Source organism: Rhinatrema bivittatum, chromosome 10, assembly GCF_901001135.1.
Source record: "Rhinatrema bivittatum chromosome 10, aRhiBiv1.1, whole genome shotgun sequence".
NCBI lineage: Eukaryota > Metazoa > Chordata > Amphibia > Gymnophiona > Rhinatrematidae > Rhinatrema > Rhinatrema bivittatum.
This window is the reverse complement of record NC_042624.1, coordinates 73,752,537-73,773,542: the sequence shown is the minus strand read 5'-3', so window position 1 is coordinate 73,773,542 and position 21,006 is coordinate 73,752,537. Positions and strand designations below refer to the sequence as shown.

Genomic DNA, 21,006 nt, shown 5'->3' with positions numbered 1-21,006 from the left:
TATTATGCGTTGAGTGAAAAAGCTGAAGAGGCGTCAAGGGACAGGCTTGAGTCAGGGCTGGCGACAATCTGGAAGCGGTAGCAAGCAAGGCTGAGGTCTGATCAGAGATAGTCAAGCGTAGTCAAACGATGCTGAGGTCGGGGTCTGGAGAGAGGCAACGGTGTGGTCAGGCAATGTAGAAGTCCGGGTCTGAAGAGAGGCAGTGGCGTGGTCAGGCAATGCAGAGATCTGGGTCTGGAGAGAGGCAACGGAGTGGTCAGGCAATGCAGAGGTCCGGGTCTGGAGAGAGGCAACGGCGTGGTCAGACAATGCAGAGGTCTGGGTCTGGAGAGTCAATGGCGTGGTCAGGTGAGGCAGAGGTCCGGGCTTGGAGAGAATCAATGGCGTAGTCAGGCAAAGCAAATTCAAAGTCCGTGTAGGCAAAGCGAGGTAAGGTGCAAAGCAGGAATGTAGGAACAAGGAGACAGGAACCAGAATCAAACGAGGAACAGGAACACAGGAGTGAGACGAATCTCTAAGGAGGCAACGAGTACTCAACCAGCGAGAAGACCTGTTGCAAAGGCAAAGCTAGGGAACGAAGCCTGCACTTAAATACTGAAGCTCCGCTGATGTCATCATCTGGGGCCACGGCTTGGTTCCCGTCGCGGGCCCTACATAAGCATTGATGATGCGTGCGTGCCTAGGGAGGGGCACGGCGCCGAGTAGCGGCGTCTCTCCATAGGCCACGCGGAGAGGTCCGACGTGAAGCAATGGACGTGGTGGCTGGATCAGGAACGCCAGGGACTGCGGCCAAGCCAGAGGCACCAGGGGAGGCCCTAGGACGGAGCTGGCGGCCTACCGCCGCCAGAGAGGAGGAACCAGGAGCTGCAGTTACTGCAGAGAGGTGAGGGGGCCATGCCGTGGGTCTGCTGTGGATGGCACACGTAACAGAGGGCAGCTGCTCAGATTCTTCAGTTCTGGGCAATACTGTAACTCAAAATCGAAGCAAGCAAACAACAAGGACCAACGGGCCTGTCTCAGATTATGCTGCTGAGCTTGAGGTAGATGTTCAAAGTTCTTATGATTCATATATATAATGATGGGGTGTTGAACCCCCTTGAGAAGATGATGCCACTCCGAGAGCCAGTTTGGCTGCCAAGAGCTCTCGATCTCCAATGCTTAGTTGCGTTCAGCTGGAGAGAACTTCTTGGAATAGAAGGAGCACAGAAAAAGTACCCCTTCTGGAGTATGTTGGCTGAGGACAGCCTCTACTCCCAGGGTAGAGGCATCTATCTCTAAAATGAAGGATAGTGCAGGATCTGGGTGACATAGGCACAGCTTGTTAAAGGACACCTTTGCTGACTTCTAGAAAGCTTCACTGATGGCCAATCTTTGGTATTGGTGCCTTTGTGAGTAAAGGCAGAAAGGGAGCTGCCACAGAGGAGTAATTTAGAATAAACTGTGGTAATATTCAGCAAACACTAAGAATCTTTGTAAAGCCCAGAGCCCCACTGGGCGAGGCCAATCCAGGATGGCTTTTGCCTTGGCTGGATCCATTCAAAAGCCGTCTCACAAGACTATGTACCTGAGAAAGGGGAGTTCCTCTTGTTCAAAGAGACATTTTTCCAGTTGCAGGATGATATGAACATCTCTCTGGTGGGAAATCAGTATTTGAGAAAAAAATCAATATGGCATCCAAGTGTACAACCAAATAGGTGTGAAAAAACAGCAAGGAAGGCTGTCTAACAAAGCCGTGAGGGCAGCAAACAGGATTAGCAGCCAGATGTCCAAACAGGATTTCTTTATTGAACAGCAACACGAATATGTAAACCAGCCCGACTCTGGCCGAGTTTCGCCCTCTTTCAATGGGGCTACATCAGGGGCTCAACTTGTGTCGTGTTTTGATTAAAAAATATCCTGGTCTTAATTAAGACTCTACAACAGCTGATCTTTGACAAACAAGAATCTCAGATGAATTACAATGGTATGAAATCATCAAGGGATAGGTAACTGAAATCTTGATGGTGTGTTCTAAGTTTTCACATCGCTGGTTCACAGTTACCTATCCCTTGATGATATACATATTCGTGTTGCTGTTCAATAAAGAAATCCTGTTTGGACATCTGGCTGCTAATCCTGTTTGCTGCCCTCACAACCAAATAGGTGTACAGCAAATCGCAAAAGAACTTGTTGACCATTTTCTGGAAAACCGCCGGGGCATTGCAAAGTCTAAAGGGCATGACCAAATACTTGTAGTGTCTGTCGCAAATGTTAAATGCAGTTTTCCATTCATCTCCAGCCTTGATGCAGATGAGATTGCATGCATCCCTGAGATCCAATTTTGTGATTATCTTGGAGCCCTGTAGGCGATCGAGGAGCTCCACTATTAGGAGTGAATAACGATCCTTCTTAATAGTGGTGTTCAGACGGCAGGTAGTTTATGCACAGCCTGAGAGATCCATCTTTCTTCCTCTTCCCCTGCTGGGGAAGAGGAAGGGCAGATATATCCATGCTCCAGGTTCTCCTGAATATAGGCAGACATAGCCTGAGTCTCTGGGAGAGATAGGGGATAAACCTAGCCCCGTGGAGGTATAGCTTCTGGGATAAGCTCAATGCTACAATCGTATGTGCAGTAAGGAAGCAAGTTCACTCTTTTTTGAGAAGACATTCTTCCAATCTGCATACTGAGAAGGGAGTCCCGGAAGTAGGGAAACCATGGTCACCGGACAAGGGGGGTTCTACCAGCACCAAGCAGGAATCTGAAGACCCATGGCTTCAGCGGGCGAATTGTAAGGCGGATTAGTTGAAGTGAGGTTGATGTTGGAGCCACGGCAGATCTAGTATGATGCGATGGATGGCTCTGGAGATTATATGAAAATTGATTTTCTCTACGTGCAAGAGGCTGGTGCGTAACGCTACTAGCACCATGATCTAGGTAACCTGACCTAGAAGTGAGTCACCATAGACAGAGGAGATCACCAAAGAAGTCATCTGGACTGTGGCAATTTGGAGTTGATTAACTAGTTCTTGCAAAATGAAGTTTCCACTGGAGCCAGTTACAGTGTGACCGGTAGGAGGAGTTGGAGATCCAGAATGATAAGGCCTAGAGTCATCTCCCCAAAAGATCCTTAGCATTTAAGTTTCACGACCTCTGTTAGAGATCTGATGCCTGATGGGAGAAGCAATCAGATAGAAGTAGCAGTCTGATGTGGACTCCTCCTGAAGAAGGGAGGAGTTAGCAATCTGTTATGGATCTGCTACGGAGTTAGCAATCTGTTGTAGACTTGCTAGGGAGTTAGCAATCTGTAGTGGAACGACTCCTGTAAAAGGAAGGAGTTAACGCAGTCTGTTAGGGACTCCGCGAGGAGTTAGCAGTCTTATTATGAACTAGCTCCTGTGGAATGAGGAGGTAGCAATCTGATATGCTCAGCTCCTGTAGAGGGAGTAGTAAACAATCTGTTAGGGTTAAGACTGCGGAGTAGCAATCTATTATGAATCTGTTGCTGAAGACTCCTGATGGAGGGAGTAGCAATCTGTTACCAGCGGAGTGCTTGGAGAGGGCACTCAGCTGTAGAGGAATGTAGATAGGTGGGTCCTTGGGCCAATGGCAGATGACTGCGCCCTCAGGAGGATATCCTGAGAGGGACTATCGGCTAGGCTTGGGTATGGAGACAGACACAGATAGATCTTTTATTAGACAGGTTAGTAGAACCACCAGAGGTGGCAGTAGTGAGCAGATATGCCCGGCAGGGCAGAAGTCCCTTAGGTACTGGAACAGCGATTCCAGGGTTGCTGAGCTGTAGAGAAACTATAGATAGTGAGTAGACAGAGTATGCTGTGATCATAGCCAGAACTAGATGACAAACTCACATAAGGTCTTTAGAAATCTCAGTAGCTGGAAAGGGTTAGGCCCTCGAGGAGTGAGTACCTGGTTCCAGGGAAAGCTCTGAGAGAGCGGTGGTGACTCACAAATGTCTGTATCTGTGATAGCTTCCAGGGCAGTAGAGAATCTTCAGAGTGTTCAGGAACATGGGCCCTCGAGGAGCAAGTACCGGTTCCTATTGGCAATCTGAAATAAAGAAAAAAGAGCGAGGCCCCCGAGGAGTGGGTATCCCTGGTAAGTCCGAGGAAGCAGAGTAGCTTAGGTAGCGAAAGCCTTGCTAACTCAACTCGTTAGCAAACACTGAGACCTTTTATATTGGAAGCGGATGATGTCATCTCAGGGGGACACCCCCGAGGCTCGCGCCCTTGCTGGTACATCAATCGGAGCGCGCGCGCCCTACGTCATCAGGAACATGGTGGATCCACAGCGTCGTGCCGGTCTGGGGACGCCAGAGGGAGACGGCAAGAAGAGGCTGCAGCAGCTAACTGTCCATCAGACCCGGAGGGAGTCGCCACAGTGGTAAGGAGGGCGGAGAGAGGGCATCGAGCAGCGACGGACGCAACATGGACACTGGGCCAAGAGGTGACTTCTGGCTGCGCAGGGTGCTTTCTGGGGCCAAGTGGCAGCATCCCAACCGCATCAGCTCTTCTGGAGGAGGAGAGTTCGAAGGTGTGGCAGCTGGAGGCGAGAGTGGATGTTGAAATTAAGGCACTAACAAGACATTCCTTCATGCCAGATGGGCCTTTCAAGTCCTTTGTGGTAAATGACGATCAATTTTGCCGGTTAGGGCAATGAGAGCCTCTAGCAAGATGGGAAAATCCTGGGCGGTGAGCTAGTCTTTAATTTTCCCAGAGAGGCTTTCTAAGAAAATGGTGACTAAGCTGCCCTCTCACCAGTTTAGCTTGGAATCCAATGTCCGAAATTCCACCATAGGTTCAGCTAAGGTTCGGGAGCCTTGACGGAAGTGGAGCAGGTCAGAAATCATTGCTACTGCATGAACTGGCTCCTCAGAGGGGAGAAGCCCAGGCCAGTGCTGTTCCATCAAGACAGAAGAGGATGTATGTGATCTTTGCTTGGTCATTGGGGAATAATGGGGCCTGTAACTGGAAGTGCATTCTGCACTGGTTTAGAAGTCCCCAACATCGCACTTGGGATCGCCTGCATACCCAGGTGGAGCAGGTGACAGAGGAACTGGCCAACTGGATGCTGAAGGAGATAGTGGTACCAGTGCAGGAGGGGGTGGTGCTGCAGGAATGGTCAGGGCATCTAAGTGGGCAGTAAGACAGTCCATCACTTCAGCCAGGATCTCCAAGGCACTATGTTGGTCTTGTAGCCTGTGGGTTATACCAGGGGTGGCCTGCAGTGAAGTAAAGTCTGCTGAGTCCATGGCATCAGCAAACTGTTGTGGCTGTAGTCCCTTGGGCCAAAGTGAGATTGGCTCTACCTGCAGGGAACAGCCCTGCAGGTTCTCGCCATCAGCAAACAGACCTAGGCAAGGCAGAGACTACTCAGGACCATCACCTATACCAGCCCACGTTCCCCCCAGTTTGAGCCTTTGGGTGCCAGGGCCAACAGGATGTAGGTTGGGTCTCTGCTGATGAGAGAAGGGAAGGTCCAAAGCCAGCTAGGGTCATAGGCAGGCAGCAAGCAGGCATATCCAAAGTCCAGCCAGGGGTCAGAGGCAGGCAGTGATCAGGCATTTCCAAAGTCCAGCCAGGGGTCAGAGGCAGGCAGTGATCAGGCATTTCCAAAGCCCAGGTAGGGGTCAGAGGCAGGCAGTGATCAGGCATTTCCAAAGCCCAGGTAGGGGGTCAGAGCTGAACAAAGGAGAAGAGGATGGACCAGGCTGGCATGCATCCTGAAACAGTGAGCAGCACTACTATGGAATAGCTGGACCTGTTACAGAGGCAGTGAAGGAAGGAAAAAGGGGGCCCTTTTTTAGGGCAGCGCCCTGTGAGGTCATCAAGAGGCCCCGCAGCACCTTTCCCGCCATGGGCCTTTTAAATGAGATGATGTCGGGCACAAGTGTGCCTAAGGAGGAGTGGGTGTGATAGGGGCTGGCAGCATCCTGCTGTAGGTAGCTGGTAACTTTCTGCCGTGTTGAGGAGCTGCGGGTCAGGCCTGGCAAGCGGAGGTGAGTGCGGCGGTTTGCGGGAGTAACCCAGGGACTGCTAAATGCAACACTTAGAGCCCTAACTGCTTTGCTTGCAGAAGAATTCATGGAGGGGATATGATAGAGGTTTATAACATCGTGGAACAAATGCAGAGGGAGCGATTACTTACACTTTCAGATAACACGAGGACTAGGGGGTTAGATATTAAATGAACCAAGAAAGAGCGCGTTACAAAAACCAGAACAAATTGTTGGGCACTCATCATTTCGCCTGTGGCCGGGACCCCGCCCTCATCCAGCTCTGATTGGTCGAACTGCCAGCCTAGCTCCCCCTTCCTCCCCATCCGCAGCTCGCCCTGCACTTTACTCTTGCAGGAAAGGTAAATAAAGGAGCCGGGAACGGGGAGGGCACCATGAGGTGTACAATAGCAGCACCCTGGTGGCGCTCGCTAAGGTCGCTAGCCTGAGCGCTTCACAGGGTCCCGCCACCAGGCAGGCTTTTCCTCCCTCTCTGCCTAGCCGAGCCATGGCTGCGCTGCCCCTGCTCTGTGTCTGCGCCTCGGCTCTCCTGGCTGCTGCCCGGGCTGAGCAAGAGGCTGCGCCGGAGCCCCCTCTGCAGAAGCCCACGGTCCTCCTAGCCATCCTCGCCCGCAACGCCGCCCACACGTTGCCTTACTTTCTGGACTGCTTGGATCAACTGGACTACCCGAAGAGCCGGCTGGCGATCTGGTAAGAATGACCCTTTCTGCCTGTTGCGCGCCGGAGAGTGCCGGTTTGTTGGAATGTGGCGGTGGTGGTCGCCTTCCCTCCTCGGTAGAGCTCCCCGCTTTGCTCCGGCTCTCGTGGTCTCCGTGCGGCAGCGAGGGCTGCACTGGGCGCCTTCTCACCGATCCAGTGCGGCAGACGTGCTCTATATTAGAGGGGCGATCTCTCGGGGGGAGTGGATTTATTTGGAGGGCTAGCTTTCTGTTCGTTGCCCCATAGACGTGCAGTATTATAGTCCTTGCTTGCCGTAGTGACTTCTAGGAAATCTCCTGCAGGCTGACTCGGCTTTCCCGTGCGTGCACACGGAGCTCTTCCTGCTGCTACAGTACATCTCTGTTGTGCAGAAAGGGGGGCTCGGAAACCGGCTTTTGAAATCTTGCAGAAGTAAAACGGATTAAAACATGTGTATTATACATTTCCCGCAGCCCAGGGCAGCCAGTGCTGCCCTGGGCTGCGGGAAATAAAAGTGAATCCCGGAGAATCCTCCTGCTCTGTGATCTCGGAAGCAGGGCTCAAAGCCAGCACAGTTTTTTGCCTGTCGGTGCAAGAAAAGTATTGCAATGTGAAATATAAGCAATGCACTTAGTACTTTGAAAAAATGTTGCTGACATAGAAGAGTACAACTATTTCTCTAAGGGTCCCACAGTGCATCTTCATGTGGGATTCCTCCTCTCTCTGTGACCTGGGCAGGAGGAATCATGTAACAACGTGAAAGTTCCTTTCTTCCAGAACTAGCGGAGACAAACTGGGCCCTGTGCACCTCACAGCACCTCCTGAACTTCTAGTTTCAGTTTTATTTCTAAAATTCACAGGAGCTTTATTTTAGTATACTGCTGCACTTAGGTAATTTTCTACCAGAAAGGTAAAACAAAGCTAATACTTTAATGTATTTATTAAGCACTTTACAGATACAAATCACCCAAAGCAATGTACAAATAAGACAATAAACTTCTTTAAAACACAACACAATTGACAATATTTCCTGATAAGACGTTCCTTTACTGATCCCCCCCCCCCCCCGAGGTAAACTCAAAACAGCAGCATTATTAATTGTTAACATAAACCAAGTCTTCAACCTTTTATTGAAATTTCAGTAAATCATTATCCTGTCTTAGAAGGCTGTTCCACAGACTTGGGATAGCTTTAAGAGGAAGATATTTGCCTCGATAAATAGCGATATAGCTGTGATGATCAGCATCTGAAGATTGCCCTCTCTGCCAGGCCAAAGCAATAAAGTGCGCCCAGCCTACGTGGTTGGACGCGCTAGACTAGCACCCAATGCAATAAGGAGATTAGAGCGTCCAAAACACGCGCCCAAACAAATTTGTAGCTGGCGCCCATCACATGCAAATTGCATGAGGCTGAGGCTATTAGCTATTGCCCTCCAATGCAGAAAATTGCTGGGCGCCCAAAGCACACTTTTTAACGCAGCAAATTTATCTCCAGCTCCGGAGGTGGCATGAAGTGAATCTGCGAGTCAAGGGCTCATGAGAAATTAAAAAATGTGGTTTCTACTGCTTAGTATCGTTGTGAGACTTAAATTTGCAGCTTGCGGTATTGAAAAATAAATGTTTATTAGCTTGATTTAAAAAAAAAATCTTCTAGATGCACGATTTGGATGCCTATAGCGTGGGGCTCTTAGTTATGGGCATCTTCAGCAACCTCAGCAAAATCGGCGAGAAGAAGTGGAATAAAAATGGACGCTCATATGAGCGCTTGTTGCAGTTGTGGGCACCCGATGCATTTGAGCTTTAGGGATGCACAGTTCTCTAGCATGTCCTCTTATATGCAGCCCTTATTTAAATGCTGCATCGGGCGCCCAGGGGATGTGGCTGCGTGCACGTTAGGAAAACGGGCGCTCAATACGAGTGCCCGTTTTCAACAAGTGTCTTATTGCATCGGCCCCTACATGTGGTAAAAGTACACAGGTGTTCCACAACGCGTGCACTTGTAGCCATGTTTGGAGGGGGTGAGAGGAGGGGGATGTGTGTGATTGGGGAGGGGTGGGGGGGGGGGTGTATGCATATCGACTGAATTTTCAAAATTTACGTGCATTATTTTACTTGAAATAAGGCTCCAAAAAAGCAGCTGTGGCAAGGTTCAGAGAGAACATAAAGGCGTACTTTTCCCTTTACAAATTGGTACAAGGTCTGCAAGCTTTGTCCCAGAATGGTCCGTTTGAAACTTGTCCCTTAAAACCCCAGAAGTTCTAGGTAAGCGGATAATTTCCCAGCCGCTTGAAGATCCACTAATTTAAAAATGTTCAGTAATAGTGAAGCGACTGCACCACCAGGATGCATTCATTCTGTGCTGCTGTCCTGTGGCCTTGGAAAAGTCGCCGCGAGCGCACGCTCCTTTCCACACCCATAAGGCTCGCTTTTTCCGGGACAGAAAGACCTGCATGGAAGCTGAGAGAGAAACTGAAGTGAAATCCACCCTTGACTGCAAGGCGCAGCGCTGAGCAGGAACGTCTTGGTTGAATTTCGCATATCTCCTCAGAACATGTCGCAAGTGCCTGTAGCATACAGTCCAGCGGTAAAACTCACATTTAGTCATATTTTGGGAGACTGTCAGTGAACACAGTATTTGGTGCAGTAAGAATCTAATATGAAAGCTGAAATTAATCATTGAGAATTTATTGGGTCGTTGTAGAGTGCTTTTGTTCAAAATGGTGTAGACGTATAGGAGTTAAATTTCAAAGTTGAGTCTAAAACCCTTTAAGTTAATTCTAAAACCCTTATTAGTACCAGACAGTGTGTCAGGGTGGCTGGGGTTCAGTGTGTACATCGGGGAATGTGGATGATGGGGGATGAGGGAGGCTGTGGGTACAGTCAGTGGATGGGGTTAGCAGTATGCTTGAGAATGCAGTCCGTGCACTGGTAATTGGGGAATTACTGAGTTTGTCAGGAGATGGGAGTATCTGGAGGATGAGGGTCTGTGAATGTATCAAGGAGGAAGGGTCATTAAGTGTATTGCAGGAACCATTGAATGCATTGGAGGATGGGGGACCAGTGAGTGTTTCATGGAGGGAAGGTCAATAAGTATGTCAGAAAAGGGTGTCGAGTGCTTTGGACGGATGGAAATGCCATTCAGTGTGTTGGAACTGGGGGATCTGAATGCATTGGGAGGTGGAGGATTTAATGAGAAAAATTCTTTTCCACTGAATGCATAATTAAGCTCTGGAATTCATTGCCAGAAGATGTGGTTCAGCAGTTAGTGTAGCTGGGTTTAAAAAAGGTTTGGATAAATTCCTAGAGCCGAAGTCCATAAACTGTTATTAATCAATAAGGGTTAGTAGCTTGGGATCTATTAATTTTAATGTTTGGGTACTTGCCAGGTACTTGTGACTTGGATTGGCCACTGTTGGACACAGGATGCTGGGCTTGATGGACCCTTGGTCTGACCCAGTATGGCATATTTTATGTTATTATAAAGTTAGACTAACTGCATATATTCCTCTCTGCAGTGGCAGCTGGTGGTAAGGTGTGATCATATCTCCTAAATATCTGTCCCTCTTTTATAGAAAGGACTACTTTACGTAGAGCGGCTGGAGGTCCTCTTTTCCTGAGGGAGTGGAGGGTCCCATGCAGAACAAAGGTTCTTTGTCCAGTCGCAGGCCCCAGGTGTGATAAGCTCAGTCACTCTGCCTACAGGAGAAGGATCCTGTGGAGGACAAAGGTTCTTTGTCCAATCATAGCTGGACTGTATTCCGATCCTCAGGTGCAACTTGCTTAGTTGCTCAGGGCCTGATGTGATAAGACAGCCATAAACAATGTGCTGTATTTCAGCTCAAGTTTTCTTAACATGCTCACTAAAAACAAAAAAAAAAAGTTAATTCCAAATGCAGTAAACTAATAATATGCAACTGCATTAGGAGTTAAAGCATGTAAACCTAAAAATGTGTGCCGAATAATTAAATAGTGTACATAAATTGTTTAATGTGCACAGACCTGGAGCTCTTCCTCTCTACCGGTATCTGCTTCCTCTTCAAACACAAAGCACATGGGATGGGGAAGAGCAGACTCAGCTCAAGGGGAAATGGAGGTGAGGTGAAAAAAAGAAGAGATATTATGGGGAGGAGATAGGGAAGAGAGAAAAATTGATAAAAAGGGGGGGGGGGGGGGGGAAAGCAATCTCCCCAGCTCTCCCAAAAATGTAGCAAAAAAGAAACAGAAAAAAACCAAGCTTTAAAATTAGAGCAAAACAAAAGGACATTTTTTCCTGTTTTTTCCCTGATTCCTAAATGTTTTCACTGGCACCTAAGTTTTCTAAATTATTTTTCCAGTTGAAGTTGTACATGTGCTTTTGAGATCACATGGGCCCCAACCAAAGCTGAGTACTGAAGTAGATTCTGCTCCATTAATTAGCTAGAGCTTTTCTGTAGATCTAGTGACCCGTAGGGGGCACTCTCTCTGATATAAGCTATGCTATTAAAGCCTATTCCAGTATCTGTGCTGCGCAGCTCAGAATTTATGGCATTCATGTTGGTCACTACCTGTAATTCTAATAAGATGCATTGGCAAATAGCAGCGAAAGAGTGAAACTATTTAGAAAAGGTTACATGTCTTCCAATAGCGATATTTTGGTACTCTCTCCACTTATGTATAATCTAAAGTTACACGTTGTCATACCTCATACTGTCTCAGGAGTGTCACACTCTAGCAGTTAAACAACCACATTTTAATGTAAAGCCAGGAGACAAAAGGAGCTGCAAGAAGCTACGGTGGCAGCAGAGGGGGCCTTGAAGTCTCCTACCTTGTCCAGGGAGAGGAGTGGACTTGGCGGAGCCGCCCAACAGCCTGCCAGAACATGCAGGGACCAGGGATTAACAGAATCCGCCCTCCCAGAAAAACCTAAGAGTGGCCCCATTCGAAGAGGCAGCAGCGGGAAGAGAGGAGGAGCCCCTGGTGTTCAGTGCCTGTCCCAAGGGGAAGGAGAAGTCAGTAAAACCCAGCTACACTAACTGCTGAAACCACATCTTCTTCTGGCAATGAATTCCAGGGCTTGGCATAATGAGGAGACCGTGTCATGGGATGATCGAGTAGATGCTTGGAAGGCCCAGAGATAACATTTGCCCAGAAGTAATCTCCATCACTAGTGGGTGCATCCGAACCATAAAAAAAAAAGATCCTAGAGATCCAAGATGGTGGTGTGAGCAGACGCGTTTGAGTTTGTCCCTGTCGGTCCCTCCCTTCTTACCTCCTGCCGCATTCCGCGAGGAAACGCCAAACTCGAGAGCGCGAGTCAGCGACCGCTCCGCTGGCTCATCTTTCCTTTGGACCGATGGGGAAAGTTCGCATCAGGGTGAGCGGGAGGAAGAAGAACCCGCCGCCCCGCAAGAGCTCCAAAACAGCTCTGTCCCCCGGAGGATCGAAGGGTCCCGGAAAACCCGGCAGAGGGCCGTTTGTCCAGCCAGCCCCATGGATCACCACCTGGTGAAAACGGAGAAGAAACCATCGTGAGCTTCGAGAGTAGGAGGGCTCTGGGGGTCCCGCCGGAGCCGAAGGGAGCCCCTGCCATTTCCAGGGCGGCGGCGGCAGATTGCGCAGACGTTCACCAGCTACAGCGGGAGGAAATGATGATTCCCACTGCACTGAAAAAAAGAACTGGTAAGGCCTGAGACTATTTCTCCAGATACGATTTGGGAAGCTGTTCAAACCTTAAATGAGAATATATTTCAACAATTAAAACCAATGGTGGATGTAATTAAATATATGGACCATAGACTAAAAACTGTGGAACAATCTGTGGTTGAAAATAGGGCATCTTGCCTTGTGAGACGAGATTCAGGAACGTTCCAGCTTAACACAGAATGTTCTCAGAGAGAATCAGGTAAGTTCCAACAAGTTGGAACTTTTAGAGAATCAAAAGGTTTATAAATTTCCCTAAAGACCCTCTGATAGCAGCTAAAGTTACGTGGGAAAAATATCTCGCGCAAATATTGAAAATACCTGAGCAAGCTTTGCCTTTGGTCTCTCTAGAGTGTACTATATCTCTCCATTTTAAAAAGGATTCTTCCTCTCAAAGGTTTTCAGGTTCTGACTCCAGATTTCTTGGAACAAGTTAAGCCCTCCACTTTAATAGTTTCGTTTCTACTAGAAGTGGATAAAGAATGGATCTTGAGGATGTTTACTCGACATCGTTCAGCGACGCTCCTGGATATGAAAGTCAGTACCTTTGCAGATCTGGCAAGATCAACCCAGCTGAAGAGACAATTTCTTTGGTTAAGGCCCCAAGTCTTACAACTCTGTGCCTTTTTCTTGTTAAAATACCCTTGCAAATGTATGCTTAAATATCAGAATTTGACCTATAATTTTTTGTATTGCTTCTCTGAAGGGGCGACTTCTTTGTACTTTCTTTTCCCTGGGAGAGGTGTATTTTTACCTTCTGTGTGTGCTTTGAGTGCCCAAAAATACACTGGAGTCACTGTGTCCAAAATAAAATACTTTACTGATGATAAAGCAGGTGAAATATGGCACAATTAAGTCAGTTCTCAGCACCACAAGATGCTGATTATAGTCTTTTTTTTTTTTTCTTCTTACTGTCTCTCGCTCTACCTGTGCAGGTGGCTTTTATATACCAGGATATGAGAAACACTTGCTCTCCAGGGCTTGGCTAAGTGAGGTGTTTTCATGTGGCCAGAGTATTTCTTGTTGGGATGGGAAAAAAAACCCTCCAGTACTGGCAAAGAGCGGGTAACGCACTCCATACACAGGCCACATCCCCTCTCTCCCCAGGGGCGAAGACTCCGAATGGGGGTCCTTGAAGATCTCAAAAGATTCTTACAATCAGTTGATGCTTCTTTACTGCTGTCTCTCTTAATCAAACCCCGATGGAAGGGATCCTCTCAGGGACAGGCAGGATGTCCTTTCAATATTTAAGTTGCACTGCCTGTTCTTGTAATTGTGTATTCCTTATTTGGTGATGTGTATCAGAAAAAAAAATGTTTAATCTTTGGGGAAGTTTAGGCCTTTATCATGGGTTAATGTGCGTGCAATGTTTAATGCTAAGAACTTTTCAGCAATGAGAGGTACAAGGAGGTGTGAGTTGGGGAGTGATATAGAGCAGGTGCCTTCCCCCTAAGAGGATAGGCAATATCTGGTATGGTGCTTCCACAAGCACGTGTAAGCAGGGCCAGTGCAAGGGGATTGGGCACCCTAGGCACCTTCAACCTTGCGCTGCCCCCCCCCCCCAAAAAAAGGAAAACTCACAAATCACCTAGTGGTCCAATGGGGGGCCTGGGATCCATCTGCCGTCCCCGGGTCGTCAGCTGCCACTAATCGAAATGGTGCCGGTGGCCTTCTTCCCCTACCATGTGACAGGGGCTACCGGCGCCATTGGTTGGGGCTACCGGTGCCATTGGTTGGCCCCTGTCACATGGTAGGGGCTAAAGGCCACCGGCGCCATTTTGGTTAGTGGCAGCCGAGGCCCCGGGAGTGGCAGATCGTTCCCAGGTCATCTGCTGGACCACCGGGGGGGGGGGAGGCAGGGTGAGATGGGGGCTGGCCGAATTTTGAAAGGGCACTTTATGCCCTTTCAAAATTGTGCCACCTGCCGTGGCGCCCTAGGCACAGGCCTAACTCGCCTAGTGGTTCCTCCGGCCCTGTGTGTAAGACTTTTCCTGCACCAGTGTCTTCCTTGGATTTCTTGAGAGAGCTGTTAAGACTGTGTTTACTGGACTTGGATTTGTGTACTGCTTAAGGCTTTACCGGATTTTCTTCAGTAAACTTTGCCTTTTCTTTGGCGCGTACGGTTCGGTTTGGTCTTCCTCACTTTTGTGCATTCTGAGCTCTCCTGCAGAAGTATTCCTGCCCCCATTCCATGGGGCCCAATTGCTGTTTTTTTTTCCCTTTTCCCATCCCGTGCGAGTGGCCCAGGGCTCTTCAGAGCTGGGAAATTTGGCTCCCTCTCTGACAAACATTCATAAGACAATATATATAAAAAAAAATAACAAAAAAACCCGCCCATCCTCCAGCCGAGTGCATCAGTTTTATGCAGAATGCATTGCAAATGAAAATGGACTTCCACATTAAGGTACAATAAAAGGAAGAAAGAACATCCCAAATAAAAACACCCCCAAAACCCAAGAAGGTCAGGCGTTCTGGAAGGAAGTTCTAGATTATGCATCCTTTAAAGGGGCCCTGCAGTGCCACAGCCAAGACCGGCACGTGTATGATACCTCGGGTTGCTTCCAGTATGCCCGTCCCTTCCTGGGTGGGAATGCTTTGTCCAAGGGCTTTCCTAGAAAGATGCTGGGCCTAGGTTTTAGGTTATCGCTCAGAAACCACTTATTTACAGTACCAGTTTTTTGTTTTTTTTTTAACAGAGAGATCTGACTTTGTAATACAAAGTGTGTGGGGGAGGGGAAATAGATGTTTTTAGATGTTTGTTACTAACTGGTTATTTTGACTCCTGTTCTTCTTGTAACCCTGCCACACAGACGTTTTTTACAGAACCCGTCCTCGAGCCATGCCTCTAGGCTGCAGCGAGGTCCTCCTTTTGTGTAGGATATTTCCAAGAAGTTGGCAAACTTGGTAGGCGCTTGGTGATCTGCCCTTCGCCACACTCGCATGTGTCCCTGCCGTTCGAGGAGCCCTGCGTGATCCCATTTGTCATTGAGCTGCCAGGTTTATGTGTGCAGGTGCAGTACGGACTCTCCTGCTGTAAGACCGACTGGTTTGGCATAAATATGATAGGCACCACATCAGGGGCGGATTCCCGCTGACGACCGGCCCGGGGATTCGCCGCCTAGGCTGGCCCAGGAGATACCACGTGTCTAGGGCGACCGGCCCACCGGGGGATGCCTGATCCCCCCAATAGGCCAATCCGCTCCTGCACCACATAGAGGAATGGGAGAGTTGGGGGTCTTGTAATGCAGGAATCTGCAAATCTTTCTCACTCCAGACAAGGTTTTATCCTTCAATCCTGCAACTGCAGTGCCTAATTGGTGAAAAAAACTGCCTTTACTCCTGGTCTAAACTAGAAGCAAGCAAGCAAACAAACAGGCCGATACAGTAAGGACGCGTAAGAGAGAGTGCGGCAGTGCCGGGCGCACCCGCGTTTGCCGCACGCACAGTTTAGATCACATACCGCTCGATACAGTATTTAAATGACATGCAAATATAAGCCGCGTCCAAAGCGCGTCCATGAAGTGCAATCCATTTTACTGTATAGAGTACAGGCATCATGTGACTCAGGAGCATTAGCAATGGGGCTGTGACTCTGTCTAGTACAGGGTCATGACGGCAAGTTTGAAAGCCACTGCCTTAGAGACCTCACTAGGGAAGTCAGCACTACAAGTCCATATTAAAACCAGGACTGGATCAGCTTCTCCTGCAACTACGGAGTCAGGAATCCTAGGCGCTCATGCTTTTATAGCAGTGGTTCCCAAGGGACCCTCTAACCAATCGGGTTTCCAGCATATCGTGAGAGTGCTTGGCATGCTCTGCTCAGATGCGTGTACATTGTCATGCATATTCATTGCCGAGGTCCTGAAAAGCTGACTGGCTGGGGGGGCCCCCAGGAAGGCTTGGGAACCACTGTTTATATAGCAGAGCTTCCTAAGCCTTTTCTGGTGACCCCCCCCCACAGCCAGTCAGCTTTTCAGGATATCCACAATGAATGTGCATGAGATCCCTTTACATACGCTGGGTCATTGATGTCATGCATATCCTGAAACCCCCAACATGTTGTGAAGTCACGAGGCAGGTTTAGGAAGCCCGAGTTTATAGCATGCAGTGGACCTGGAGCCCACAACGTTCTGTAGGGGATGAGGAAGGTGCTCTCCTGTCATTGCAGAACTTGGTACTCCATGGGTAGCACATAACATCCTAAAAAATCACTTATTAAAAGCAGTGGCTGCTCCCCCCCATATATGCACACCAGCTGGGCTTTGATTTTTTTGTCAAATATATTCCGTTTAAATTAGGCAAAAAATGTATACGCAGAGCATTAAATCCACATTTATAGATTTACAGCTTACCAAACATAATTAAAAAAGAATGTGAGTTTTAAGGAGGAAGAGGAAACTTTTATTTTTTGCCAGTTTGTAACTTTGAATAAACAAAAATATGTTTGAGTTTTCCAGCTTATAAAAATACAAGGGCTAGGTCTCAGCCTAAAGGGAATTTCTCCCGTTCCAGTATCCTTTAAAAAGAAGGATTTTTATGGCAAGTCTGAGCTCTGTCATCATTTTACAGATGTGCGTTCCCAGGCGGTGTTACAGCAACTCTTCCACCCAGCTGCAAATTAGGGAACTGAACTTGAAAAAGAAGCCATTTTCTTCTGCTTGTCCCTCATGTTCCAAATAATTGTATTATTACCTCCCCCCCCCCCCCCCCACCCACGCCAAATCAAAAAAATGTCCGTTCTGGGAATGGCAGCAGAGGCCTTGTAGGCGGACCGCCTTCAGTCTGCCGCCCCTCCGCTGTCATGCAGATTGGGTGAGAAACACTTTCTGGGGCAACCCTTTTCTTCACATTTAAACAGAAGGAGCTATGCTTTCATTTAAGAAGGGCGGGTTAGCGTAACGGTGCTTTCTGTACCTGGTGGGCCTGAAAGAGAAGCAGAATGCTGCCTCATGAAACTTCAGGAATGGAATAATTCTGTGATTTGTGCCAGTGCAGTACACAGCCTCTCTGCGTAGGCAGTGCATATTCATCTCCTCTTGGTCGTCCAAGTCCTTCTTAGGGATAAGCTCTGACAGGGGATCTCTCTCTGTGCAGATATGTGTACATACATGTAGCCGTCCCCTGTCCTGGTTACAGGGGGTGGAGGAGGTGCAAGTCCCTAGTATGGAGTCATGAAGGTGCTGAATTGGACCCACAATGGCCGAGAACCTTTCTACCTTGCTGCCCCATAGGTCTGCATTAGACCACCATGTTTCCTCTGTGGCCATTTAAATCCAATCTAAAAACTCAACTTTTTGAAACTGCTGATAAATCCTAACCTCTGCAATAAATGCACGTCCCATAGACTCTCTTGTTTGTTTGTCTTGACTAGATTGTTAGCTCCACGGAGCAGGGACTGTCTCTTTTGTGTATCTATCCAGCGCTGTGTATTCCTAGTAGCTTTTTACAAATGATGAGTAGGAGAATCTTGGGTATATAGAAGGATTCATGATAGAGAACGGGATGGGATTCCTAATGGCTTACATTTAACTGAGGTAGACAGGATGAGTATTTTACCAGAAGTGCAGTTTAGTCAGTTACAGTCTATTCTGCTGTTTTGTGCTGAACAAGTAATGCACAGGGCTCACCGCTTCCTTCCAAAAGAAGCGGGTGCAGCTCAGCTTACACTGTTGCTTCATGAGAGTTCCCACAGAGAAGATTTCTTGTAGTGTCTTTGTAACCCCACTTAGTGGAATACCTCTAAGACTGGGGGCACACACAATACCAGAGGTTAGTCCTGCAAATCCTGGAGTGGAGCCTCCGGGCGGGGCGGAGGGGGTCCTGTAGCATCAAGGACACAAAATAAGTCCTTGCCGTCATCTTCCCTCTGCCACCCCTCTCCGGCAGTATTTTATTTATTTATTTTAATTAAAAGTTTTTATATACTGTCATTAAGTTATTTACCATCATAACGGTTTACAGTAGGGCACATATATCAAAATATAGATCATAAATTCCATAGATGGTGCCATTATTATTCGGTAACAAAACAGCATTAAGAATAATATGGTTTATGGTGAGGAATTTACATTGTATGTTTATTGCAATTCAACCTGTAGGTTTGACTATCATTATAAGAGGGGGAAACTAATTTCCAGTAGTATCTGGAAATTGTGCGCTAGGTGCTCTAAGTCCGCTTATCCTTATTTATTTGCTTGCGTCGTTCTCTTCCTTGAAGGCTTATTTGAAAAGTCATAAGTCGTCCATAAGTTCCTGAAGAGCTCATTATTGAATCTTAATTAGCCACGATTGTTTTTACTGTAAACTCCTCTAATCTCCCCTAAGTTCATTTATGCTCCTTTAAGCTCCGTCATGCTCCTTTATGTTTCTCTGTTAATTGTTTACAATGTTATTTACAATGTTATTTGTTAAAATGTAAGCCGCCCCCGAGGCGACAGTTTTATTTCCTTGTACACCGGCGTGATATGTATATTATACAGGAACGTCGGTTTATAAAAACTAAAAATAAATAAATAAATAAAAGCCAGGTTTTGAGGTGTGTTTTGAAAAGTAAATAAATAAATCCAGAAGGAGCAGTTGCTGAGGCTTTGGCTCCCTGGATGAAAGGTGAGAACCTTGTCCTTGCTATGTTTTTGAGATTCTTAACAAGTCGTAGATTGGAAAGACACTATGAGGGCAGTATTACCACACCATCATGTTTTGGTTTGTGTTGATAGTAGATGTATGGCAGCTGATCAACATGGCACTCAATTATTTCGAGGCGCTGGATCTACAGACTCGCCAGAAGTGCTCTTTTATATATATATCGCATGTATTTTTCTTAATTTTTATTATTGTTACCACTGTCTTGTATTGTGACATTATTATGGGGCATCAGTTGGACTATTATTGTTTAGATTTAAGTGGAATGGACTGGGGACATTTTATCTGTTCTGTTTATTTTATTTTATTTTTTTCATTAAGGATGGATATTTCTGTTCGGGAAGGAAAGTTTCAGAAAATCCTACCAGGGAAGAGGGAGGATTTACAGGGGTGTGTATGTGTGGATTTGGCTGGGAATGAATGCTTAGTCTGAATGTGAGGATAAAATGTCAGTGAAAAGAGACAATGTGCCTCAGTTTCTAATCATCATAGCTCATATTTGGGAATTGCTGGCTGTCTGTTTTCACAAAGGAAATGCAGATGCTGAACGTAGGCTGGGGGTGGAGTTCTGGCATTTTTTTTTTGTGCTTTTTTTTTTTTTTTTTTTTTAAATTACTAATTGTTTCATTATTGTGTTTTAACAATGTCACATAATATTACTTTCTATTCTTGGAATGTAAATGGCCTGCATTCTCCCATTAAACAAAAGAAAGTATTGTTGTAATTGAAAAATTTACATATGCATATTGCACTTTTCCAAGAAACACACTTGGAGGATGGTGAACTTAAGACTGCTTGGATGAGGATGTGTGGCTTCACATCTTATTCTCGAAGAAAGCGAGGTGTGGCCATACTTGTGTATAAAAACCTAGCCTTTCAGTGTGGAAAAAGTGATGAAGGATCTGCAAGGCTGTGTCCTATGGATATGGGAGAAAGCTGCTTTGGGAGAATAGTTATGCCCAAAACCATACGATCATGGTTTTTCTTTTGATACTATTGAAACTCAGGCCCTACAATTTGATCATTTCCATCTTGTACTGGGGAGAGATTGTAATATGCTATCTAATTTATTGGATGTCTCTCCGTTGCATAAAACTATCGACTCATAGAATAGGAAGAGAGCTCCATTTCTAATGCAGGAGTTGGATTTAGTGGGCATCTGGAGAAGATTGCACCTCAGTGACATGAATCATTCCTTCTTTTCTCTTATTCACATTTCCTACTCCAGAACAGATTAGTTTTGATTTCGCACACTCTTTATACTGAAGTATAATCAGCAGGTATTGGGGTAAACCCAATAACTGATCACTCCCCAGTTGATCTTACAGGACAAATGTGCAGAGGTGACAGGCAGCCATTTTCTTGGAAACTCAACCCGTCGTGGTTTCAGGATCCTGACTTTATGGAGTACTTGACTACTAGATGGCAGACGTATAATCTGATAACTAGGATGTACAGGTGGATGCATGAATATTCTGTGAAATGGCTAAAGTGGTATTTGAAGGACATCATTTTCTATATGACCAGGAAGAAAAAATCATTTGACACACGTTGGCAAAATATCGCACAAGAATAGATTGCAGCTAAAGGTTGCATATGTTAAATATTTTATTTTATTTAGAAGATTTATATACCGAATATGACTGGTGCCATGCAAAAAACATTTGAGATGTGAACATAAGAACACGCCATACTGGGTCAGACCAAGGGTCCATCAAGCCCAGCAACCTGTTTCCAACAGTGGTCAATCCAGGTCATCAGAACCTGGCAAGTACCCAAAAACTAAGTCTATCCCATGTTACTGTTGCTAGTAATAGCAGTGGCTATTTTCTAAGTCAACTTAATTAAGAGCAGGTATTAGACTTCTCCTCCAAGAACTTATCCAATCCTTTTTTAAACGCAGCTATACTAACTTCACTAACCACATCCTCTGGCAACAAATTCCAGAGCTTAATTGTGCGTTGAGTGAAAAAGAACTTTCTTCGATTATTTTA

At 46.8% G+C, this 21,006-nt stretch overlaps 1 protein-coding gene across 1 annotated transcript in view; it reads left to right on the top strand.

The window, feature by feature from the left end:
• Positions 1-6,370: 6,370 nt before the first annotated feature.
• COLGALT2 (collagen beta(1-O)galactosyltransferase 2) overlaps positions 6,371-21,006 on the top strand; it is a 145,487-nt gene continuing 130,851 nt past the window's right edge. Inside the window, exon 1 of the mRNA XM_029618516.1 lies at positions 6,371-6,704. Within this exon, the coding sequence (XP_029474376.1) occupies positions 6,502-6,704 (203 nt within the window). The 5' untranslated portion in view covers positions 6,371-6,501. The remainder of the gene's footprint in view (positions 6,705-21,006) is intronic.